At 39.7% G+C, this 17,322-nt stretch overlaps 2 protein-coding genes across 2 annotated transcripts in view; one reads left to right on the top strand and one right to left on the bottom strand.

The window, feature by feature from the left end:
* Positions 1 to 864: 864 nt before the first annotated feature.
* thumpd2 (THUMP domain containing 2) lies at positions 865 to 7,834 on the bottom strand. The gene is made up of 11 exons (XM_046070737.1): positions 7,611 to 7,834; positions 5,880 to 6,021; positions 5,164 to 5,775; positions 4,921 to 5,054; positions 4,603 to 4,680; positions 4,339 to 4,391; positions 3,850 to 3,937; positions 2,953 to 3,024; positions 2,409 to 2,523; positions 1,960 to 2,080; positions 865 to 1,642 (listed from the first exon to the last, which is right to left on the bottom strand). The coding sequence occupies exons 1-11, from the start codon at positions 7,710 to 7,712 to the stop codon at positions 1,300 to 1,302; spliced, it is 1,860 nt and encodes a 619-aa protein (XP_045926693.1). The 5' UTR covers positions 7,713 to 7,834; the 3' UTR covers positions 865 to 1,299.
* A 4,851-nt stretch (positions 7,835 to 12,685) lies between these two features.
* Positions 12,686 to 17,322, top strand: part of LOC123984523 — a 7,157-nt gene continuing 2,520 nt past the window's right edge. Inside the window, exons 1-6 of the mRNA XM_046071444.1 lie at positions 12,686 to 12,823; positions 13,031 to 13,272; positions 14,827 to 15,021; positions 15,320 to 15,489; positions 15,685 to 15,834; positions 17,103 to 17,275. Of these exons, the coding sequence (XP_045927400.1) occupies positions 13,087 to 13,272; positions 14,827 to 15,021; positions 15,320 to 15,489; positions 15,685 to 15,834; positions 17,103 to 17,275 (874 nt within the window). The 5' untranslated portion in view covers positions 12,686 to 12,823; positions 13,031 to 13,086. The remainder of the gene's footprint in view (positions 12,824 to 13,030; positions 13,273 to 14,826; positions 15,022 to 15,319; positions 15,490 to 15,684; positions 15,835 to 17,102; positions 17,276 to 17,322) is intronic.

Raw genomic sequence — 17,322 nt, 5'->3', positions numbered from 1 at the left:
ATGTTAGTCACGTGCTAAATTTGTTTTTACAGGGAAAATTTTAACCACACACCTAATTTTAACCCAAACCTGTATTGATATATCAATTCCAGCAGTATTGGATCAATACTTTTAAGGTGCAAGTGAAGCCATGTTTTCTAATCTGCATTGTCAACACAAACACAGGAAGTTTACAGCTAAAGGGAAAATGAATGAAAACACTAAGCCCCATGTGGCCCTGTCTGACCCCTCAGTGTAGAACTGGGCTAAGCAGGGCTAAACAGTGGCAGATGGCAACTTTGTGATTCAGCCTATAGGATCTGTTACAGGCAGAACAAACCTCCCATAACAGAAAACTTTACAGTTGTCATTTTAGTCCACTAACAGCATATAGTTCATGATATTCCACATTTTTCTTCTGTCGGTCGACAAAAGACAAAACAAAGTAGGCTTACTGTCTGTGTTGCATATAACCTTTCTGCGTCATAAATAGACCTCACTGTTGTCTAAAATGTATGAAAATCACACCAATGAGCCAAACTGTTGCACTGGGTGACAATGTGGATATCACAAAGAGTACGGTCTAGACCTGCTGTACATGAAAAGTGCGATGTGATAGCTATGTTGTGAAGTGGCGCCATATAAGTAACATTGAATTGAACGTTCCTTCTTTAGCATGAATATGCACTGTAGTTTATAGTTTAGATTTTACGTACACCATCTTGCTGGCTTTAATACTCACAAGAGAACCAAACATGTATTAATCAGAAGCTGAAAATGGCCACACACACACACACACACACACACACACAACTCTTGTTTGACTTGCATTTCCTAACAATTATAGTGCCAAGCTGTTTCAGTAAGTTATTTTTATAAATTAAATTATTTATTTGTCATTTTTATTAAAGTTTGACATCTTTAGTCAGGGTAGAGTTTACAGTTTTGAGAACTTTGAAGAACACAATAACTCCCCAAGAATAACTTCAGCCTAATCGTTTAAATGCACAATCCAAGACCTACTCTACATATCAGGCTCTTTTAAATTGCAGTTTTGATGATTTAAATGTGAATTAAATGTAAGATAGGAAGAAGGATTCACCTCTGGAATGGCAACATTCACACAACTCAAAATTCTTCAAAAATATGTATTTCTTCATATTATTTGCAGTTGAAAAACAGAAGGGAAACAAACACACACACACAAAAAGCAGTTTAACTTAAGTGTGGCATGTCAACATTACTTATTTTTTTATGACGAGAAAAGTAACTAATTACTAGAAAATAATTAGTTTGAAATGTAACTCCCATCAACACCAATCAAGTGTCTATCTTGACGTATTTATGAATAAGTCCATCTATCATGCCTAAGCTGACTCTATGAGTTGCCTGGTGCTTAAGGGAGAAGAGAGGGTGAGGCAGACTGTATTGTAGCCCAGATTTAGAGCTTGTTTCCTGGGTAGGTGGGGATTTGACGCCCTGGTGTATTTGGAAAGTCTGCTGCTTTGTGGAAGACAGAGAAGGAGAGTCTTGTATCCCAGTTTGAGGCTTTGTTTCCTGGTTAAACATTGGGCCAGTGTCTTTCTGTACCAGGAGTTTTTTCAGGAGACAGGATAACTGAGGACTCAGAAGGAGAACCAGGGTACCGCCAATCCGGAGGACTCTGGACAAACAAACATGAATTAAATTAATTATAGTTATAACACTTTTTTTGAATAGATAATATTTGTTCATGCTCATTTTAAACAAAATAACAAATTAATAAGGACAGATCAAAAAGACTTAGTTTTACTTTAAAAATAACAAGACAAAATATAATTGTATACAGTTTAGGATATATTCTGATCTATTCTGCAACTCGACTAGGAATTCTGCACAGTGCATGAACACACACACACACACACACAAACTAGCAACATTTTCTGATTCACTGGACAACTCTAAAAGAAACAACTGAAACAGTCACACAGAGGCACAAACCTCTCCATCTCAGTGAGGATGAGTGGCAGGTTGGCAGCCATGTTGGTTTTGGTGCCAAACTTTCTGCCAAATGGCAGGTCACAGACTACAGCATCTATACTGGCGCTGGGCAGAGGCAGCGCTGCACACACAGAGGAGGACAGGTAAGCCAAGAGGTAATTTAATACATGACAGCAGGTTCCATACTCACCTCGCACTCACTGATTCCTATCTAAAAGATGCAGCTTTGGATCCCCAGAGCTAAATAATAAATTATAATATTAAAGAGCTTTTGACCATTTACTTTGGTATACACAAATTTAATAACTCCTACCCAGAAAATAATTTTACTGAGGCAGCTGCTGTCGTTCTCTCTGGAACATGAACATTAGCTTAATGCTAAAAATGTAAAAGCTTTAATTACATACATTTAACATTATTCCAGTGAACATTTTGTGCTGGCTTCTTACCCATAGATGAAGCTTTCAGTAGGTGTATTCTGTTTTCTAGCTCTGCAAACTCTACATTCTCATTGGCCTTCTGCAGCTGTCCATCATCAATATCCACACCCAGGAAACAGGCATCCTGAAGATCCCATTGAGAGTGATAGATCAGATTATAACAGTATACACAGTATTATTGCTAAAAAGTACACACTATGCATTAAACTTCATACATATTTTTTAAAAACAAAACCACATTTTCATTGAGACCAGAGATGAATTGTCAAATGAAAATAAATAAAACTGATTACATCATTAAAATCTGCAGTAACTATGACTAGGAAATATTACAATTAGACTGTATTAGTGCATTTCTGAGCAATATTATTTGCATTAACACTGAATAAATGTGAAACAAACAGGTCAACAACTGTATAAAATGTTTAGGTGTGTGTAAAATGACGATTATTCAAATCTTTTATATGTTTTTAACAATTCTAAAACTTCTTCCCTAACCTAAAAAGTTCACTTTTCAGACCTTTCTACACTTGACAGATACACAGGTCCTGACCTTGTGTTCATGAGCTGCTTCTATTAAGATGGTCCCCACCCCACACATTGGGTCGACCACACAGAAGCCGGGCTGAGAAAAAGGAGATAACACACAGTTGGTCAACTGCAGACAATGTGACTGTGACTGAAGGGCAATATTACATCACAGTCTTTCTGGTGAGCATGCAAATGCTTTAGCACACAGGCTGTGAAGTTAGAGACAACAAACATGATGGTAAACATTACAAAATGACAGCTTTAAAGCTCCATGGTCACACTTCATGAGTCTAAACATGCCCTGGTTTTAGGGGATTAGTAAAACAAACAAAAACTCAGAATGGCAGAAGATCGCTCTGCAAGTTAGACCAAAGGAAGGCCCTTGCTTGCATTATTTAATAATGCCTTCTGATGTGCATACATAAACAAAAGCGTACGCATAATAAAGTGGTTTCGTCATAAATAAAGCAGCAGCATTCACCGTGCACCTGTGTGTGTTTTAGGGCTGCACAATACTGGAAAAAACTGATATTGCAATATTTTTCACTTCTGCGATATATATTACGAGATCAAAAAATACAGGAACTTTCACCAGATGACTTCAATGGCTCTATTTGAAAATAATTAAGCATCATAGAATTATTGGGATACACTAGAGGTCACTAGCAACAAACTCCATGTATCTAAGAAACCTTAAATCAGCGTAAATTATGTTACATCAGACAGACTACTCTTGTAGATTAGTCATGGAAAATGACTTTACGTGTTTTCCTTTTCTATCAAGCAGCAAAAAAGTTGAGGTGTTTGGGTAAAATTTACTTGCTTGACATTGCATGTCCTGTGATGTGACTATTACGCATCGGCACATTGCAATGATGGTGCTGTAACGATATATTGTGCAGCCCTACTGTGTTTGTACCTGTATCGGAGCCAATGAGGCCATGGCCCAGGCGACAGTAGACCTCAGTCCTGTGGTTTTAATGTAGCTCCGGTTAGCCAGAGGTAACCTGAAGGACAGAGACAGAAGACCCATTACTTATGACTGCTAATCAAATTAATTACAGCTGCCATATGAAATGTCTAAATCCACTATGTTTCTGAGATTTGGATTTTATAATCATGTTTGGGATTATTTGGTGTGTGACCCTTCATTCTGGCCATCGAGTGAGGCTAGTGACCACACAGCACCAAGAAATCACAGAAACTACAACAATGGCACAAAGTAAACTTGCAGAAGAGAAAGCACATTCAAAAACACTGAGAATATCAGCATTGCATGTTGTTATTACAGACTGGCTGTGTTCAAAGTCAGCTTCTTTTAGGGACTTTGATGGACCAAAAAGACTGCATATATTCATTAGTAATAAATAATATTAATACATGTAGAGAATATGTTTCTGTGAATAACCTGGTTAGTGGAATCCCCAGCAGGCAGTGGTCATCACTCAAATAAACATTCACCTGCAAAAAACAGTAAAAACCCAATGATGATACATTTGAAACGACAGGCAAGAGAGCAGAGTCTCTGCCAACAACATTATCTTAAAAGGGAGTTTTTACTTATAATATCACCTGTTATGCCCATAAAAACATACAACACATTACTTTTTAAATTGTCTGGGCATAAATCAATATAATCAGATAGATTTTTTGACACAGTGAAAAGGTTTACCTCCATCTGTGGATTCTTTAGATCAGCCTTCCAGCCCAGCAGTCTGCTCAGACCTACTCCAATCACTCTGCTCACCTCCTACATTAGATACAACAGGCAAACACACAATTTTCCTCTGAACATAATAGACAGTTATTTATGCAACTCACACCTCCAGTTAACATTGCTGTGCATATTAACAGATGGATGTACAGCTCATTACAGTCACAATCCGACAACTAATTGTTTCATGTCTTTTCTTACTTCTTAACCTACACACACTTGCCAGAGACAATGCTCTTCACACTGCTTTTTCATGTGTATTTTAACTTCCACTACCTGTGTGCTGAAGTATCGGGACAGAGATCCAGTACACTTGCAGCTAATCCTAAAAGAGACGGGGACCAGAGAAGGCTCTGGTCTGATCCTGCTGGGTTGCAGTAGTGTCCTATCTCTTTCTCCTGTAGTCTTCACTTTATTACATGGAGAAGATAGAAGGAAATAAAGAAACAGAAATGTTAACCTTAAAAGTTGATGTTATACAAGATGAAATAAAACCAGAAGGTATGATGATCTTATTACCATTTTCCACATTTTCTACAGCGAAGTCCTTTGGCAAGTCATCCATCCTCCTGTTTCTGCTAATTTCCACAGTGTGGTCTTGTCCTGTTGCTGCGTGTTCTCCGCCACTGAAATCTGTTCCTGATATCGCTCCATGTTTACCCCTTTTTCTACAGCTGCTAAACTCCATAACCGCTTCCCTCTCCTCTTCTCCCTCTCTCCTCCTTTCTCTCTCAGATGTTTTCTCATCCTCTTCATTAATCTCACTACTAGAGTCAAAAGCTGCAACCTCCCTTCCCTCCGCTTCTTCATCATCCCTCTTTCTCTTTTTCACCGGTGTCGGGGCTCCATTTTGTTCGCCACTTCCCTGTCTCCCGTTCCCACTCTCCTCCTCCCTCTGCTCTTCTGTACTTTTTCTAGTCTCCACATCACACTTCTCCTCCTCTTCCCCCTGCTGTTCACTCCTCCTCCCCTCCTCCCTCTTCCACCTTCCTCCCAGGGCAGTGCTTGGTGTGTTGACAGTAGTCCTTCTGTCCGCCAGCTCCCCCTGCAGGCGGCTCCATGTCATTACAGCACTGGTCCATTCATTCTTGTCACCCAACAGTCTGGACTGCAGCACAGAGGCTGCCTTTGCTATGAAGATTACACAGAACATAACACAGAGGTCAATACAAAAATGATAATTAATGTGGCAGGTGGTTTGGGCATACTTTTTAATATGTGCCATATATTGGTACCTGGGCTGGTGTGGACAGAGATCCGCACAGGCGAGTCTCTCTTCAACAGGAGGAAGAGTCTCTCTGCAGCCTTTAGCTGCAGAGAGACTTTGTTGATCGCCGCAGAGGAGCTGAATAACACTTTACCTGGCACCTGACAAACCTGGACACACAAAACAACAAAAGCAGTAGGCTAGTGTTTCATCATGCAGCCAAATTTAACGACATTTGAACAGTCTCGGCTGCATGTATCTTGTTGAAGGATCCTTAAAGTACACACAAAAATAGTTATTTTTGTCTGTGAAAAATAAACCAGCTGTTAAGATATTGCCGTAGTGTTTTATAGCACTCACCTGAAACAAAAATCACCTCCACTGACATCATAAAAATATAGTACACCTATAGTACACCACCAGAGTTGCTATTTCACGTAACATATCCAATATATTTAAGTGTGGCTATTGTTAAAGCCATCAGCTAGGAACTTTGATCACAAAAGTGATCAGGAAACGAGATGCATCTGGATCGGACCGTTAACCAACTCAGCTGAACAATTTACTTGGGGAGACTACATATATACATATATATATATACATATACACATATATATATATATATATATATATATATATATATATATATATACACATACACACACACACAGTATATATACAGTATATATATACACACATATACACACAGTATATATGTATATATATAATATTAATCCCCCTCTAACCCCTTGCAGGGTGGTATGTGTCATCCTCAAGCTCGGGTCCTGGGAGTTGGAGGGTTCTGCGCAGTATCTTAGCTGTTCCTAAGATTGCACTCTTCTGATGTTTTACCTGGAATCTGCTGTATCTGCACACACGCACACACACACACGCACTAAAGTATACCATAGTAGTAAGTAAGACACCTTATCATATCGTAATTATGACATATTTTATAATAATTACGAGATAATGTGTCAGATGAGATCAGGATCTCGTAATTATGAGAAAGGTTAAAGAAGCATAGTTAGTCATCACTGACCTACACTACAGCTAAAGTGGACAACGACTGCGCTATTGGATTTTACCTGCTTTTATTTTGTTCTTTGTATGAGACACTATAAAGTACTGATTACTGGTTACCTAATGTGGATTACACGAATATTAGTATGAACACAATGTAATCAACAGGTGTGGCAGAAGTAATATACGAGTTTTCAAAAAAAATTCTAAATATTTTCACTGAATTTTCTCTGAATTCATATTGATGTTAAAGAAAACCTGCCGTTTCCACTGAGTTATGTCACTTCACAGTGACGGCAGACCACCTCAAAGTGTTGTTTTTTTTCTTTGGCGAATCAATACGCTTTCGTAGAAAATGACCTTAAGACGTGGATGCATATGCATATGTAATTCGGCAGAACAAAAATTGTAGGCTACCTGCGAGATTTGCATCCCCCTCTTTTCTCAGCATAAGTGCTACCTCCCGTGAGGTGCATGCAATTGGAAACATTTAAAGAACAGCCATCAAACTCCCAAGAAGAAGAAAGTGCATGCAATTCTCAGCGGGCACGCAGAACTCGACGCAGCACCGGTGAAATGCCGGTAACCGGTTGAAAACAGGTAACGTACAAAACAAAGGGTGTATGCCAAGGTTAATGTCCACCTTCTATATCAAATAGACTAATTTATGGCGAACAGATTCCTGAACACCCCTTGGGACCGTTGGTTTGTCTTTTCACTGACAAGAAACACTCACATCTTCAGCTGCCAGCTTCCTCTGCACCTCTTCAATTAAGAAAGGCTCCATCCCGTTTCCGGCGGTGCAGTAGTAGCGCACTAAACTTCCAGGTTCAGTCATTATGTTGTACACCGTGTTCACTACTATCAACAAACTCTCACATCTGCTAGTGGAAGTTTGGCATGTCTCCTATTTGACTGTGAACGTCGCCATATTGACTTGTTTACACCGGAAACGGAAACAAGTCATCAGACTGCAGTGACTAGCTTTGGCCAGCAAGGGTCTCTCTCACACATTTGAAAAGGTCACTGATGTAACAAATTGGAAACGTGGATTTACAAACAGAAACTATCTGCATATCGATTGGAACATTTATCACAGTGTGAATGCCAATGGTGCTCAGACTTGTTTATATAAATGTTCTTGTAAAAATGGCACGTTAATGTGATATACAACAGCGCAAAGGCCACAACAAACCTTCATTCTGTGATTAGTTTTAATGGGCTACATGGATTGAACTGGGAGCTCTTATCAGCACACGTACACACGCATACACTCACTTAATACCCAAATGCCTCAGTGCACACATTAGGTATTCAGACACACACACTTTCAACAAGACAACAACAAACTACAAATGTTCAGGTCCACCACATATACACATTTAATACACATCGGGGAGACACAACACACACATACACCTATGCTGCAGTGTATTACCTGAAGGCAGCTCTGAACAGGTGTCCAAAGCTGAGAGGAGACTTCTAATAGACCCTGGAGCGGAAGTGCTTTCGAACAAAACTCACTCACTCACTACTTGTTGGGAAGATCTTTCTTCTATCTGTGTGTCAACACTCTCAAAATCCCTTTCTTATCTCTGCCTTTCCTAATGCCCTGTCACACTAACACTTTTAATCTCCATCTTTTTTCTCTCTGACATTTTAATGACCTCAAACGTAGTGTATTTCCTTACTTTATTGTATAAACATTGTGCTGCTTGTTGCCTTGTGCAATGAACCCGTCAAATACCAACAGGCTGGTGCAACCTGCCTCAGTGTAGGGTATTCCCCTAACAATGTGAGGCATTATGGTAGCTTAAGTGAATATCTTTACGCAGAGAACAAGGATATTACTTTAGATTGATGTAATATTGCCCACAATGGAATTTGAATGGGATTTGATTCCCACTGATTTAATGCGAATGCTAGTCCAGATATGATAGCCCATCTTCTTCACTTGACTGCCAGTGGTGCCAGATCACAACAGAAGTCATTTCACTTCTGGGATATTCAATGGTTTAAAAAGAGGAGACTCCAGATACTCTAGCTGCTCTGAGGATTTGGGTACAGCAATGCTTTGAGCTAAATCCCAACATCAGAATGCTACCATGCTCACAACGACAATTCTAACACGCTGATGTTTAGCAAGTATATGTATATATATGCCACGTATAGTATATGTCTGCCATGGTCACCATCTTCGTTTGGTGTGTCAATAGAATCTCCACTTTGAAAGAGGAGTCATGATCCGTCATGTCAAGTTTACCGTTTCTCTATTTTACAAATGCCTTCCATCACCCATTTGGCAAATAATGTAATTTACAAGGAAAACTGAGTATTTTAGTCTTTGCAATATCAAATAGCTTTCATAAAAATTCAACTTTAACTTCTCTGCTGTCAAAAATACTAGACACATTGTGTGTCACATAATTACCATCCAGCGTCTCCCAGTAAACTTTATTGGGCTGCGAGAAGAATGATGATTACATTATTTTTTAGTTGGATTTATGGGGCTTTCACCCAACAAGACAAAATTCCCCCTTTTGTCACTCTTGTCCTCTTTAAAGTTTAGTGACTATTTTCCTCAGCCCATAATATTGGACTTATCCATGTAGAAAGGAGACATTAATACTCCTTTCAACATCTGCCATTTGCAATAATTAGCCCCACTGCTGCTAAGTGAACACAACAGCTCCACAAAATGGATGCCGCCTGGCATACCAGCTATGGCATGATGTATTACTGTACATTAAACTTGTTTTTATTCTCCTCCACACCCCATAAATGATCGGAGGGAGGGAGGGGATAATATGGTGGATGGCAGAGAAGAAAAGAGAAGAGGAGAAATGATGAGGAGGGGGGGAAAAGAAATGGAGGGAACAGGATAAATACATCAATAGTGGGCAAGGAGGAGGGCAAAGAAAACAGTATCTTGTTTTACAACTTCATCATGTTGGAATAATCAGTGCAGCCCTGGCCACAAAGCTCAAAGATGATGAGTTTTGAAAGGGGCAATCATGTAATTTGTGTTGGTAAAATATGGAGGATAAAGAGCAGATTTAAAGTTCTACATAAATAATGATCCACACGAGCAGAATAACAAGCACACAGTTGACCTTAACTTGACACAATTCCATTTGTAGAAAGAAAGAAATGAAGTAGTGCTTAAGTTATTACATTTAACATATAACATTTTTTGGAGCTTGGCATCTCTATAGCCAGAAATGTATTATATATATATTTGTATGAGTTACAACACAAGGGAGCTGAGCATCCCAGTGGCCTACAGTCTTCACATATTTCTTTTCACTCCTATTTTATTTAAATTTTTGTCACAGCTAACTTGTGAATGTTAATGGAGAAGATTGACTTTTGGTCACACAATTAAAAAAATAACAACAATGTCCAGGACAATGTCCCACTGATCCATAAATATATCACAACAGTTCCAAACCTAAATGACAAAATGGGGTCAGTGGATTTCAGCAACAAGGATTTCTGACATAGACACATGGACACAGACATACAGTAACTTTTTTTGTCTTTGATTGGGCTAGGTTGCTTATCTACACAATGAATGACACTTAAATTTCATAGGTCCACTCTGTAAATATTTTTTTTCTAACTGAAAATGACTTGAGTTCCACTATCTTGTAAAATTACACATTCTGTGTATGATGATTAATATTTGGTGAGGTTCAAGAGGGCTGTCATTTAAAAGGCCAGACTGTGTGTGTGTGTGTGTGTGTGTGTGTGTGTGTGTGTAAGGTAGGTTGAGTCATCTGTCACTCTCCTCCAAGCCATCTCTTCTGTCAACATCTCCTTTACTTTATCTTTTATTCCTTTTTTTATTCCTGACCTTCGTCCTTCCCTTCTCTCTCTTCTCTCTGCACCTCTTTCCTGCCCTCCTCTCTACTCTATTTTCTTTCATCCTCACTTCACTCTCAGATGGAAATGAGACCTTTACAAAGAGAAAAAGCGGAAAAATCTGAGCGAAAGCCGTACTGAGTTTTCACCACTTAACCATGTATATGTGCAGCCATGTCCATTTCTGAGTGCTGATGTATGTGTGTGTATGTGTTTGAAGCTAAAGTTTTAAGTGATTTAAATATTTACTGCTCTCAGAGGAATGTGTGTGTCGACAGGGCCAAGCATCCGTAGAGAGAGAAAGAGAGGGAGAGTGAGAGAGACCCACCAGTGGTAGAGCTCAACACAGCATCAAACTGACAGAGGCTATCAAAATCAACAATAACGGAAGAAAAGGGGGGAGAGCAGGAGGATGGAAAGCAGACTGGAGGGACAGAAAAATGTATGGAAAGAAGGGAGAGGAGATGAAATATGAAAAAGTAATGTGTGTTTGTATGTGGTTTGTTTTGTGCATGCTGTGTGAATATTAAGTTCGCTGTTTTAAATGTTTTAACCATCAACATATGATTGTCAAATTCACTGTGACACCTTGGTATACTTACAGTAAAGTCCAATATCATTGTAAAAATGGGAGGAGAGCAGTATGTAGACCACCCTGACGTGACCTTCTTTGAGTACTTTGTTTGAATAAATGATATGAGAGCGTTGAGACTGAACCAAAACATTGAAGATGCAGACAGTAAAAACCAACACAATGAGCTGAAAGATGCTAAAACGCTCCGAAGATTTTAGAGGAACTGAAATATTGGGTGATAATTCTCTGTGGATGTGTCACAATGAGCTACCCCTTTCACATTACACATAGTCATTTAATTCACTGTTAATTCTGATTCAGATTCAGATTCATTCTTTATTGTCCTCAGTGGAGGAAATTTGTTTTCACAGACTGTACAAAGAGCACCTTCATTATAAAAACATTGATTAGAGCAGCTTGAAAGAATCAGTTAAATGTCACAACAGTACTCTCTATAATGTAATGAAATTACCATTATACGTTAATATATATCATGAGAGAGACTTTTTCTTTTACCTTCTGTTGTACCTAAATTATCGAACAGAATAGTGCTGGACGTGGCTTCCACTCAAAGTCAGCACACAACATGGCATATACTGCTTCTGCAAAATTAAATTGTAATTGTAATTGTTTTAAATCCTTTTAAAACACTGATTGTGAAAAACAAGTTCCAGGATAAGGAGGGAGGTCTGGCAGGTTTAATCTAAATGATTAATAGGCCAGACATCCACATTAACCTGAGCTACAGTCCACTACACAGTGTGGGGCATTTCATTACAGCTACGGCTGTGATACACACAAAACCCTGAAGCCTCACAGTGAACAAGCCTTTGTCCCAGTTAGCAAAGAACATCTCTCACGCCACATAAAATCCCAAATCCCCGTTGCACCACATTTTATCAAGTAAAAAAAAAAGTCAACATCGCACCACCACCAAGGCCGCTGTTCCATTTAGCTAAATAAAAAAAGCTGAAAGCCCTTGGCCTATTTTGTCAATGTTTAACACAGCCATAAAGAGTTTGTAGCTATTACTTTCATTCCCAAGGACCGCTGGCTTCTTCCAGGGAGTCCCCCAGCACAAGGAGGATTAGTTTAATTTCTGTATCAAGCATTCACTTAAGAAAGAGTGCAAAACAGCTATTCTCAAAGGCAACTAAAACCTTCTCAGATAGAGATTACAATCAGACATACAGACATTATTATAAGACCAAACCCTAACAGGCTGTCGTTCTTGGCCTTAAAGACATGACAAACCCCCACCCTGCAGTTGCATTTCCTGGAGACTGCAGCTAGGGGGAGGTCTAGGTTTACTGCTGAGCTACATGCTGCTGCTGTGTTGTCTTGGTTAATCTCTTCACTGCAGGTGGGGCACAGAGGAGGAAGAGGGGAGGTGACGAGGCAAGAAAGAGGCCGGCTGGCCAAAAAAACAACTCTGCATTGACAGAGAGATTAAATGTAACTGAAATGTTGCTGAAATGTTGGTGTGAAATGCTATGGGTGCTATTTTGGAGGTATTTAGGAAAATGTTACGTCCTGCTGATAGGATTAATTAAATATATATTTTGCTTGTGTCTTGGCTAAAACAAGTACACAAACTGTAATGACACTGTTATATTATCTGAGTGTGTGGTTTGATGTTGGCACCAGTTATTGAATACTGAAGGTTTCTTTTTGTACAGTATTACCTGCAGTTTTCTCTCTTTTCTGTTCTTCCTCAGATGCTGCCATAAACTAGGATAATTTATTGGTTTTCACCACGCATACAGACATCATTATGGGCCAGCTGTTGTCATCAGAAGAAGAGATTGCTCAAGTGAAGGATGCAATTGGTTCTCTCCTCTACGACGCCATGTTGGAAGGCGGTGCCATACCTGACCTCGGAGTCGTCCACCCTCTCCTCCTAGCCAATAACGATGAGGGCTCTGACTCCCCGGCCAGCCTCCAGGAACAACTGCAACAGGTTCATAAGATGTAAAAGATAGTGTGACAGTACAGGTGCATTAAAAAAAAAAAAATTATTATTAGAATTAATATTATAGATTCATAACACATATAGTGAAAAATGCAATCTTGATGTTTTAATCTTGATTAATGTTTACAGCTCTTGGAAATCAAAAATCCAGTATCTCAAAATATCAGAATTTTAGAATAATGAATTTAGAATAGAGAAATGTTGACCTGAGAAGAGCTCTAATCAGGTAACTAACTCAACACCTGCAAATGTTTCCCCAAATCATTCCTGAGTCTTTAATCTCTCAGTGCAATGTCCTTTTTTTTAGATGAAAGTAAATTTTGCATTTCATTTGGAAATCAAGGTCCCAGAGTCTGGAGGACGAGTGCAGAGGCACAGAATCCAAGTTGCATGAAATCCAGTGTGAAGTTTTCTCAGTCAGTGATGATTTGGGGTACCATGTCATCTGCTGGTGTTGGTCCACTGTGTTTTATCACGTCTAGAGTTAACGCAGCCGTCTAGCAGGAGGTTTTAGAGCACTTCATGCTTCCATCTGCTGACAAGCTTTATGGAGATGCTGATTTCTTTTTCCAGCCGGACTTGTCACCTACCCAAAGTGCCAAAACCACTAGGAACTGGTTTGCTGACCATGGTGTGCTTGACTGAACAGCCAACTCACCAGACCTAAACCCCATAGAGAATCTATGAGATATTGTCCAAAGGAAAATATGAGACACCAGACCAACAATACAGACGAGCTGAAGGCCTCTATCAAAGCAACCTGAGCTTCCATAACACCTCAGTAGTGCCACAGGCTGATTGTGTATAAAATATTTACTGATACATTTCAGGCATGCCGCATTGATGCAGTAATTCGTGCAAAAGGAGCCCCGAATTAAAATATATTTCAGAAGGTCGACATTTCTGTATTATAAATTTGAGATTCTGGATTTTTGATTTCCATGAGCTGTAAGCCGTATTCATCAAGATTATAACAGAAAAGGCTTGAAATATTAAACTGATGTGTAATGAGTTTAGAATATTTTAAAGTTTAACGTTCTTTAATTAAATTAGAGAAAGAAAATGGAACTTTTCAGCGATATTAAAATTATTTGAGATGCACCTGTATATGAGCAAAACATTGAGAAGAGATAGAATGACTACAAAACATTAGGTGACCTGTTCCCTCTGAAATGGACTTGAGCGGGTGAGCTTCTCATTGATTTCACCTTTAAAACCATTCAGTCATAAAGTGTAGATGGAGATGAACAGGACGGGAATGAAAGATGTTCAACCTTGAGACGGTTTAAAAAAGAGCGATAGTGCAAAATGAAGCACCAGAAGTACCAGAAATGCAGTCCTGTTGGGGATGTTCAAAGGTTACAAATCAATACAGTGGCCAACAAGGAGCAATATGATGATGACTAAATGCTTTTCACAGTTCTTAAAAAGAAGGGAGCGCAATCTACTCACCAAGATTTTTTATTTTATTGAGACAGATGGTAAGAAACAGTTACCATTTAAGCATGCCATGAACATTTCTCTTCATTTCTCTTCACCCAGCTGAAGGGCGACATTGAGAACAGGGCGCCGACCTACCTGAGGGATCTGATCGGCCGATTGTCAAGCTTCTCAGATGAGCCCCGCCTGGCCGGCCTGGTGGGATTAGTGGTTACTATGGTGATGGACATGGCCTACACATCATCAAAGCAGTCATCAGGTGTGAAAGGGAAGTCAGCGGGGTCATCATCATGCCAGGTAAAGCCTCTGATAGAAAATGATGAAGGGAATTTGTAAAAGTAATGTTTGCTGAAATATTAAAACAGAATATATTCTTGTATTTGCAGTATTTACTGATACTGTACATTTTAGCAAACTGTGTTCATCAGCCTGCCAATGAATACTGTCAGCTGTTTGAGTGTAACAAGAAAAAGTTACAAAAGGTTGCAGAACGTGATGAAGGGACACAGAAAGTGTACAACACTAATGAATCCGCCAAACCTGAAAAATCAGGATTATTGGAACAAAGTTCCCACTCATGAATTATTGTCTTCAGCAGAGAGTCTCGGAGCTCCAGGAGGTGATGGAGGAGTACCTGAAGCGCTGTAGGATCAACCTAAGTGACAAAAGCAGGCTGATCCAGGACTCCATCAGACTTGAGGCCCAGCTTAGCCTCATCCTTACACAGCTGAAGGCCTGTCTGCTGGGGGGAGACTGTGACTCCAGGTGAGAGAATACAGTAGAAGTGAGCACAGTGGAGTTGAGGATGGTATCATACAGTAGAGCAGCATGCATACAATAAAGTAAAGCATACAGAGTAGAGCAGTTGACACAGTTGAGTACTATCAGTACAGTCATATGCAGTAGCACATTGTGCAGTGGTCATAAGGAGTTTGTTTTGTTCTTACTTTGTTCCTCCAGGTCTCTGAGACACTGGGCCAGTGGAGCGGCATTTGACACCCAGGTGTTGGGTCACCTAGCTGGTCTTGAGGGTCAGGCAGAGCCTCTGGCTGCAAGGGCAGCACTGGAGCAATACAAGGAAGATCTCGCACAGATTATACCTGCTTACAGGTAATGCAGCCAACATGTTCATGTGATCCCCTAATAGGTTTGTAGGGTGCTGGCTCCATATGACACATGACACACTGTGGGCCAATGTGGGCTACAAGTTGGGAATATGTTGGTTATCATTTCGGCTATTGACGATTGAAGGGAAGATCAGGGATTGTTTTTTTATGCGTCGATATTAAGGCGACTCACACTCACTATCAGAACTAAGATGACATAAAAAGTCCAGAATCCGCACCACACTGCAGGGTTTCCCATTTATTGATTTATTTGTGGCGACACGACAAAATAACAACGCTGACTGCCACAAACTATTAAATATGAGTAAAACCATAACTCATTTCAGAGCCACATGCAGCGCTCGCTCCCTCTCTCTCACAAACAGAAACAAAAGTGAACTGAAGTGAAAAAACTGAAGTGAAAGTTATTATCTATTTAGTTATAAGCAAGCATGTAAGGAGCCTAGCTAATAAGGATAGCTATGTTAACGTTAGAATACAGCTGGTTTGTAGAGGTTAGCACGCTGTACATAGCTGCTAGTCAATATAGATTTATTTACTATTATCATTTGTGGTAGACATGAGAAGTGAGGTTGCACATTTTGATAATTTTATTTTTGCCCTTTTTGGCCCAAAATGCCAGCTCATCACTGACCCATGCCTAAAAGAGCAACTTTTTAGTGAGATAGGGTGGAAGAGTCAAGTCCAATGTATTGAGGTGGCATATTTGTAATAACTAGTGTTTTAGAAAATGTCTGGAGTTGACCCTTTAGTTCTAATGTTGTATGTTTGGGTTTAAAACATGTTTGGCCAGCAATAAATAACACGAGCCATTCACAGTGCCCATGGAGTCTACTTTTTACTGATGATGTTTTGGTGGAGCAGGAGACAACCTATGCAGGAAGTGTACTACACAGCATACAGTCCAACTACAAACACTGAAGCTTTTTTTAAGACCATGTTGTCAGACAGTAACACACAGCACTTCAGTGGAAGCAGGAGCCTAATAAAGCATACTGACAGTGAAAACCACAGCATCACAGGCCTGGCTGTCTACTATGAGACAAGCTCTCATAGTAACACAAAAAAAGCCCATCATTGGTGCTTACAGTAAAAATATCCAGCCAGAGAGGCAACAGCTGCAGTCGTGGCATAATTAACAGCATGTGAGCAAACATGAAAGCCAAAACTTAATAAAACTATATATTTTTAAAAAAGTGATACAATTATTTGTTGACTGAAATGTTTCTTCCCCCCATCTCTTCATTATAGGCGTTATAAGACCAGTACTGTGTGTGTTGGGAAATGTCGAGGGGGTCTTCTAGCATCATGTGACACCTCCAGCGAGGTGCCAGAGGAGGGATCCATGACGGGACTCACTGTGACAGACAGAGAGACCGGAAAGAGTGTGACCATCCCTCTATCTGCCATGGAGATAGAGACAGGTAGACTATCCTTGAAGTAACTAAGAAAACTGCTTATGCCTTTCTCA

The sequence above is a fragment of the Micropterus dolomieu genome, linkage group LG15 (assembly GCF_021292245.1).
Source record: "Micropterus dolomieu isolate WLL.071019.BEF.003 ecotype Adirondacks linkage group LG15, ASM2129224v1, whole genome shotgun sequence".
Lineage (NCBI taxonomy): Eukaryota > Metazoa > Chordata > Actinopteri > Centrarchiformes > Centrarchidae > Micropterus > Micropterus dolomieu.
This window is presented reverse-complemented; position numbering and strand designations above follow the sequence as displayed.

Coding starts and splice junctions, on each gene's coding strand:
- thumpd2 (XM_046070737.1), bottom strand. CDS start 7,712: ATGACTGAACCTGGAAGTTTAGTGCGCTACTACTGCACCGCCGGAAAC. Junction 4,681..4,920: donor CCCGATACTTCAGCACACAG/GTAGTGGAAGTT, acceptor TATCTAATGTAG/GAGGTGAGCAGAGTGATTGG. Junction 2,524..2,952: donor AAGCAGCTCATGAACACAAG/GTCAGGACCTGT, acceptor TGGGATCTTCAG/GATGCCTGTTTCCTGGGTGT.